This window comes from Vigna radiata, unplaced genomic scaffold, assembly GCF_000741045.1.
Source record: "Vigna radiata var. radiata cultivar VC1973A unplaced genomic scaffold, Vradiata_ver6 scaffold_376, whole genome shotgun sequence".
In the NCBI taxonomy this organism is placed as follows: Eukaryota; Viridiplantae; Streptophyta; class Magnoliopsida; order Fabales; family Fabaceae; genus Vigna; species Vigna radiata.
Genome location: NW_014542546.1, coordinates 149,334 through 157,854, shown reverse-complemented (window position 1 = coordinate 157,854; position 8,521 = coordinate 149,334). Strand labels below are relative to the sequence as shown.

At 37.4% G+C, this 8,521-nt stretch overlaps 1 protein-coding gene across 1 annotated transcript; it reads right to left on the bottom strand.

Moving 5' to 3' along the window:
• Window positions 1–3,082: 3,082 nt before the first annotated feature.
• LOC106780213 (major centromere autoantigen B-like) lies at window positions 3,083–8,149 on the bottom strand. Its single transcript, XM_014668472.1, has 3 exons — window positions 7,909–8,149; window positions 7,703–7,788; window positions 3,083–3,196 (listed from the first exon to the last, which is right to left on the bottom strand). Exons 1-3 carry the CDS (start codon window positions 8,147–8,149, stop codon window positions 3,083–3,085), a joined length of 441 nt encoding a protein of 146 aa, XP_014523958.1.
• Window positions 8,150–8,521: the final 372 nt, after the last annotated feature.

The following is an 8,521-nucleotide window of genomic DNA, read 5'->3' as shown; positions in this document are numbered from 1 at the left end:
TGCCACATCTCCTCCAATCAGGAGTTCAACTCCATTTCTCAGTTCTTCTCCGATCTGTCGTGACCGGGATCGTATCAATATGTTTAACAGTCAACTACGTTTTTCCGCTGCACTGAAATTTTTCATTACTTGCATTTCAAGGAAAGATCGAAAGCTTTGAACTTTCATACCAAGATTGGGAAAAGATTTTTGTTTTTGAACTAACACCAATTCACCCCCCTCTTGGTGTAAAATGAAGCCAACCTGTTTCCTAACACCTATTGTGACTATAGGGGATAGACTCATGGAGTCTTGTTCACTTTGAGGATTGTTCAAATGGTGTTGCAGATTGCAGGAGAGGGGACATCTTGTTACAAGTCCTTTTGTGTTATATTCCTATATTTTGGTTAGAGAGTTAGAGACGTTTTTTATGTTTTTGACGTGGAGGTCTTCTATAAAAGCCTTGTTGTAAAAACCTTGACCATCTTAGTGCATTTGCTTCCTGGGTTGGAAGTGTTGGAAAACGGGAATAAGCTTCTTTTTACACCAAGAGGAGGGGTGAATCGGTGGTTTATTAAAAACAAAGTCTTTTCACAATCTTGAAAACAAAGTATTAAACTTTTCAAACTTTCTTGAAATGCAAGTAATGAAAATTTGTATGCAGCGGAAAAACGTAGTTGACTGCGCTAGAAGTAAAGTCGACTGTAAAGTAAAAGTGTAGGGATAGATAAATCAAATTGTGGTTTTTATACTGGGTCAGCCAACAAGGAAGCAAATGCTCTATAATGGTTGCGATTTTTACAACAAAGAATTTATAGAACACCTCCACGTCAAAAATATAAATCTCTTCTCTAACCCTTAACCAAAATATAGCCAACAAAAACAGCAAGACTTGCAACAAGATGTCCCCTCTCCTGCAATCTGCCAATCACCACTTTAAACAATCCTCAAAGTGAACCAGACTCCATGAGTCTATCCCCTGTAATCACAATAGGTCCAATACAACAGTCCTCAAGGATGCCAAGCTAGAATCTTGATCAAACCATAAACACCTTCATTGTGCAGAATATGATCAAGCAATGTGTGCGCAGTCAATCTCCCTTTGAATCTCTTTCAAGAAAGATCACCACCATCTTCTTGGAGAATTCTTGGAGTTCTAAAAACCAGAGATATCAATCTGAAATAGAAACGAAATTGTTAGATCATCAAAAGTCTCTGAACAGATTCGTGTTCAGTATATTTATAGTTTTCTATTTAATAGACAGTCTCTTAGTCGAATATTGTTAAGCCCTTGGCAAGTGTACCAGATCGTTATCAAGTAATATAAAACGGGAAAGCTCGAGTATCGTTTTCCCACAGGACTCTTAGGCCTTAACTTTCATGTAAGTTGATCGCGTAAGACTTGAGAATAAATTGATTTTAATTGTTTTAATGCAAGATGAAAATAAATATGCAAAATGCAAATGAATCAATTGGCAAGGAAAGATATGGATGAATGGAGTTGTTTGGGTTTACAATTTCATCTTATCCACCCTCTTATATCTACTTTTCTTATTTAATTTGCTTTATTATCATATTGTCATGCAAACTTTCTTAGTCTATCCTAAACCTAATTCCTTGCCGAAAAGAGCCTATTACTAATTACTGGCTTACTATCTCTAGTCTCCCCTAGTAACTAGCAATGCATTATAAACAGAAGAAAAATACAATTCATTGTCCTACCCCTATCTCTAGGGGGTATTTGCTTAATCAAGGAATATCCTACCAGTCATGACATTACCGTACATTCTGTATCGACAAAGACAAACATCATTTACCGAATGAGTTAAACGATAAAAGCATTAAGTACAGATAAGAAACCCAACAATTGATAATATAAGCATTTGCAAGCATATAAAGAAAATAAGAATTTTTATATAAGAGAGTTTCAAAAGATTACATTGTTGCCCAACAAAAAAGGGTTTAGTTCACCATAGACATGGTGAAACTAGATGGAATTAAATGAAAGAATTGAAGAATAAACCCTAAATTTGGTAGATTGGAACCTAAACATCCAAGGAACCGCCTCCAAGGAGTGTAGAACAACTTTGGACGTCTTTTCCTGCCAAAGGATTACATTGTGAATCGCACTGGGCTATTTATAGCGCAAAAAAGTAACATAAATTAAGCCCAAACCCATCTGATGGACGCTTAGCGCCTAATTTGACCACTCAGCGGTTTGCCTCTAATCGCAAAACCGCTCAGTGGTCCAATATGCCACTCAACGGTGGCCCTCTAATCGCAGAGGATGCTCAACGGTGGCACTCAGCGAGAAGTAGTGGCTAACAAGAAAAATTGGTTTTTCTGGAGCACAAAATCCTTGAGTCAAGAGAAATAATTTAACATTCATAATTCAAGCATAAACTCTCTCTTTTTAACCAATCTCACTCATTCCCAACTCCTTCCCTTTCCTTTTACTTTTACATTGCACTGATCTTTCATGCTTTTTCTTTTCTTCTTTTACTTTCTTTTCTCATGCATTTCTCTTTTTCAACACTTGAGCTCAATGTTTTTCTCTTTTGCCTTTCAACTTTCCCCAAATAACCCCAAACTTGAACCTTTTCAATACAAACAATTATTCTCAACCCAACTCAAGGTAAATAATTTCAAAAGCAAGGGTTTTCATCCTGTTTAAGGCTAAGGTTCAAAAAGGGTATAACATTTTAATCACTTTGGGTGAAAATTTGGCTAAGTAAAGGCTTCCAAAAATGGCCTTGATCATATGACTCAGGCAATATCATTCACACATCATGCTTTCTCACACATCTTTCATACACCCTGTTTAACATCATAACCACAATCATAAATTATCACACATATGTTCACAAAGCTAGTGAACCATTCACCTAGTTATCAACATGCACACAATCTCAATCATAAACCACATTCAATCATCATTAAATAACTCATCATGCAATATCATCATATCAAACCATAATCAGAATCAGTATACAAGCCAAGCATAGACACATAAAAAGAAGTTCAACCTATTCTACAAATCCAAAGTACAAAAGAAAAAGAAAAATCCCTGTCTAAACAATGGTATCTATCAGTAGATGCCCTCTCAGTCCATGTCCTCATCTGAGTCATCCTCATCACCAGCCTCTGCATCCTTAAAATCATCCTCCTGGTCATCCTCATCTCCGCCTAGTGCTCCAGCTACTCCAGACCTACTCCCCTATGCTTGCTCTTGAGGCCAAGCCATCGCACTACGGAACTCGTCCATAGTCCACCTGTGCACCGGTAGTGTGTCGTACAACCTTACTATCATCTCTGCAGTAACTATCTACCCCCTACGAAGAGACTCCATCCTAGCCTCCATCATGGACATATACAAGTCCCTCATCTGGAATGGCTCAGCGTGCTGTGCAGGTGGATCTGTAGGTGCATCCATGATACACCCAGCCTAGGTGCATAGCTTCAGATCCGTGAGATTGGAGACTTGGAAGAGCAAAGTTGCAGCCAAAACTGAATGAAACAGTACCGATAGCAGTTGTTCCAGTTGCAGATCTGAGATTAGCAGTAGAGGAGGTTTCTTTGACGGTAGTGTTGGTAATGGCAGCGGAGGAAGGTGATATGCAGAGGTTAATTGGAGTGAAGAATAGGCTTAGAGTAATGGTTACAACTCAGAAGGCCTTCCACGCAAGGAAGGAAGTTGCAAGGGAGAAAGCAAGCCATGGAGAGACTTTCGGAAACAAGAAATGGCTAAACATTTCAACAGAATTTTTGTATATTATCCAAAAGTGTATTACAATGGCGCCCTTAGAGGTTTTATAGGATAACCTCTCGGCAATGCAAGGAAAAAATGTGACTCCAAGCAATGTGGATTTAATCCAACGTGTACAACCATGTGCTACATGTGATGCCCTTCTAGAAGGCTTATTCTAGCATGTGAAAAATACAATCTATGCTAAGTTGCACGTGATACATGTGTATTCCTTATGCAAACTCCTAAGTCGTGTCACTCATGTGGAAATGATGTGCTTCTAGCCCTTTCCTTCTTTGGACCATCTTGGCTCTTGATCCTGATCTCCTGACTTCCATTCAAGACATGTAAAAAATATCTGACCTTCTGGTGCTGGCTTGTTAAGTTTCTACTGTAGTTGCCGAGCCATCTGTCGTGTTATAGGACTTGGATGCAGCCTGCTAGGACCCCGCGTATCAATACACCAGCTGGGTTGCTGCTGTCCTAGGACGTCTCCTAAAAACTTCTTCTGCTGGCTCATTGTTAAGTCCCTGGCAAGTGTACCAGATCATTATCAAGTAATATAAATTCGGTATGTCCAAGTATCATTTCCCAAAGGACTCTTAGGCCTTAACTTTCATGTAACCTAATCGCGTAAGACTTGAGAAGAAATTGATTTTAAGTTTTTAAATGCAAAAACAAAATTAAACATGCAAAATGCAGTGAATCAATGGTTGAGGAAAAACTATGGATGAATCGTGTTGTTGGGGTTTACAATTTCATCTTATCTACCCTCATATATCTACTCTTCTTATTTAATTCGCTTATTTATCATATTGCCATGCAAACTTTCTTAGTCTACCCTAAACCTAATTCCTTGCCGAAAAGAGCCTACTACTAATTACCTGTTTGCTATCCCTAGCCTCCCCTAGTAATTAATAATGCATAATGGAAAGAAGCAAAATACAATTGATCGTCCTACCCCTATCCCTAGGCGGTATTAGCATAATCAAGGAATTCCCCCCAGTTCATAACATTACTATATGTTCCCGTCTCAATAAAGACAAACAATATTTACCGAATGAGTTAAACGATAAAAGCATTAAACACAGGTAAGGAACCCAACAACTGATAAATCAAGCATATGCAAGCATATGAATTACATAAGAATTTGGATATATGAGAGTTTCAAAAGATTACATTGTTCCCCAACAACAAAGGGTTTAGTTCACCATTATCATGATGAAACTAGATGAAATAGAATGGAAGAATGAAAAAATAAACCCTAGATTGAGTAGTTTGAAGCCTAAGCATCCAAAGAACGACCTCCAAGGTGTGTAGAGTTGTTGTGGACGTTTCCCTCTGCCAAAGATTGAGGTTTCAAGTCGTACTAGGGCTATTTATAACACAAAAAAATAATAGAATTTAAGCCCAAGCCCAGCAGACAACCGCTCAGTGCCTAATTTAACCGCTCCGCAGTTTGCCTCTAATCGTTCAACCGCTCAGCGCCCTATTGGACCGCTCAGCGGTTTGTCTCTAATCGCAATGGGCGCTCAGCGGTCTGTTCTAGCGCTCAGCGGTTCCTTTGGCTCTTCTTTTCATCCTTTTTCTTCATCTTTCACGAGCACAAGTCCTCCTTACTTTACTTCCATCTTCAAATGACCTCAAAACCCTGCAAAACAATGTAAAACCAAGCATAATACTTCTAAAACCAACTTTTGACTCTCAATGAGTCAACTAATTGTTTTACTTTATTTTAAGCGCATTCTAAGCCATAAAGGATGTGTTTTAATATCAAATTTAAGTATGAAAATAACGGTTTTTAGACCGTTATCACAACCCCAAACTTAGAACTTTGCTTGTCCTCAAGCAAACAAGACAACACTTGGCTTTCCACTTCTTCTTCAAAAAGTTCAATACTTTCAAAAATCCTTTTCCTCACAACAAGTTATTTATTCAATTTGGTTCTTCAGTGGAATCCTATCAAGATGCATGCATGCTTTCAATCCAATGCAGTTCACATAAGCACATATTTCCCAACAGATGTTTCATTTATGAATGATCAGTCTACTAAACATAGATGTAAACATGGATTTCAATCATTCTCACAAAGCAAGTGTTTCACTCAATCTTTCAAGTGTTTAGAAGGTCACTCCACTCTTCTATTGTTCACATGTCACATAAAACAACATTGTCATTCATCTAAAACAATCAAAATCTTCACATGCAAATGTCATCACAAGGACTTTTCCAAGGTTTCAAATGAGGCTAGGCTATCAAGAAAATTGGTTTTTCCGGAATACAAAATCCTTGAGTTAAGATAGTTATTTTAACATTAAAAGTTCAAGAACAACTCTCTTTTTTTCACCAATCTCACTCATTACCAACTTCTTCCCTTTTCCTTTATTTTTACATTGAGCTCATTCTTCATGTTTTTTTTTTCCTTTTTTTTTTCTCTTTCTTTTTCTCATGCATTTTTCTTTTTCAACACTTGAGCTCAATGCTACTCTTTTGCCATTCAACTTTCCCCATACAACCCCAAACTTGAACCTTTTCAACATATGCAATTAATCTTAACCTAACTCAAGGTCAACAATTTCAAATCAAGGGTTTTCATCCTGTTTAAGGCTAAGGTTCAAAAAAGGGTATAATATTTTAATAACCTTGGGTAAAACTTTGGCTAAGTAAGGGTTTCCAAACATGGCCTTAATCATATGACATCAACAAGCAATTCAATCAATTATCAAGATTCAGGCAATATCATTCATGATTTCCTGTGAACAATACATACATCAAGAAAAACCCTGGAGCTCAATACCTCACACAACATGCTTTCTCACACATTATTCAAGCATCCTGCTTAGTATCACAATCACAATCATAAACCACTATACATTTGTTCACATAGCTAGTGAACCATTTACCTGGATATCAACATGCACACAGTTTCAATCATCAACCACATTCAATCATCAACCACATTCAATCATCTTTAAATAACTCATTATGCAATATAAAATCAAACCATCATCAGAAGCAATGTACAGGTCAAGCATAGACACAATAAAATTCACCTTATTCTACTAATTCAAAGTACAAAAGAAAAAGAAAAACCTGGGTTGCCTCCCAATAGCGCTTGTTTAATGTCACGAGCCTGACCCAAACCTGCCTAGCACTCATCAGTAAGTGTCTCTCTTTCCAACACCCTTCAGTAGGTGTGCCTACCTATATCCTTCAGTAGATGCTACCAAAAAAATGTTTAAAATTCCAAAAAAAATTACATGTCCAAAATCCAATAACCTAAAACTAAAAATGTTTTACAAAGGGTAGGATTAAATCAAATATCTTCAAGTCTTTCCATCCCAGTTGGGGTCTTCATCTACCCAACTCATGAGTTGCCTTCTATCCACTATTTTGACAACTTTGGTATATAGTCTTATAATCTCCACCACGCCATCTTCTTTGATTTTGTTAACAATCCACTTCCTATTTTTGAATTTCACATATGAACCATGTTGAAAGGATGTATCAATTGTTAGTGTTGGTACCTGTTGTGTTATCCTCATCATCTGATGCAGCTTCCCTTCTATATCTGGCTCTCTTTCTTCTTCTAATTATGTCTTCTTTAAAGCCACCATATATTAACTCCTGGTCATGGTCTCTTAAATTCATGCTCCCATCATGGATACGTATCATCATTTTAGAAGTCCTCATAAAAGGCCTTCCCAAAATTAATGGAATTCTTCCCTCATTCTCCATATCCACAACTACAAAATCAACCAAGAACTCCAACTGCTCAATACGAACAATTGCATCCTCCACCTTGCCAGCTGGCTTCTTAATAGAACCGTCTGCAACCGTTAGAGAAATATCTAATGGTTTTAATACTAGCCCTTTAATTTTCTTCAAATAACTCAAGGGCATCATATTAATGCTAGATCCAGAGTCTATCATAGCTCTTCCTATATCCACATCATTTATCACACATGGAAGAGTCACCCATCCTGGATCCTTCATTTTAGGTGGATGGTGTTTCTTTCTTGGTTGTGCAACCACTTCCTGTTCTTCCTCATCTGTATCTAGATCTATCACGTATCCAAGATAGCACTTAATTTTCTCAGAGTAAACAGGAATTTGAGGATGATTTTCATTTAAAGGAACAATAGTCACCTAATTAAATATTTCTCTAATTTGCCCATCATGACCATCTCTTCTTCTCTCAGTTTTTTTGAACCCTTCTTCTCTCTCTTCACCAATCTCATCACTCTCACTCATCTCTTCATCTTCTTCCTTACTACTTTCTAGCTCAATAACTTCCTCCTCGAGTTTTCTTTTCTCCCCTGTTACAACAACATGACACTCCTCCTTAGGATTAACATCAGTATTAACCCTGAGCTGATTCTTTTCTATGGTTTCAACCCTTTTTGACAGTTGACCAAGTTGCATCTCCAAAGAACTGAAGCTAGCTTGGTTACTTGCATGTTAAGACTCATAAACTTTCATGAATTTATCAAATCTATCAGCAAAGTCTATAACAGTCTTTGTCAAGTGATTTACTTGCTACCACAAAGGTAAAGGTTGTTGCGGTTGGAAGCCTCCTGTTTGTCCAGATGGGTTATTTTGTGGTTGTCCAATACTAGGATGGTTCTTCCAACCTTGACTAGAATTGCCTTGGTTGAAGTTCCCCTACTGATAACAGTCTATTCATACTTAAAATTGACAGTAAAACACATTCTTTATGGCTTAGAATGAGCTTTAAATCAAGTAAAACACTTAGTTGTCTCTTGTGAGAGTCAAAAGTTGGTTTTAGAGATATTA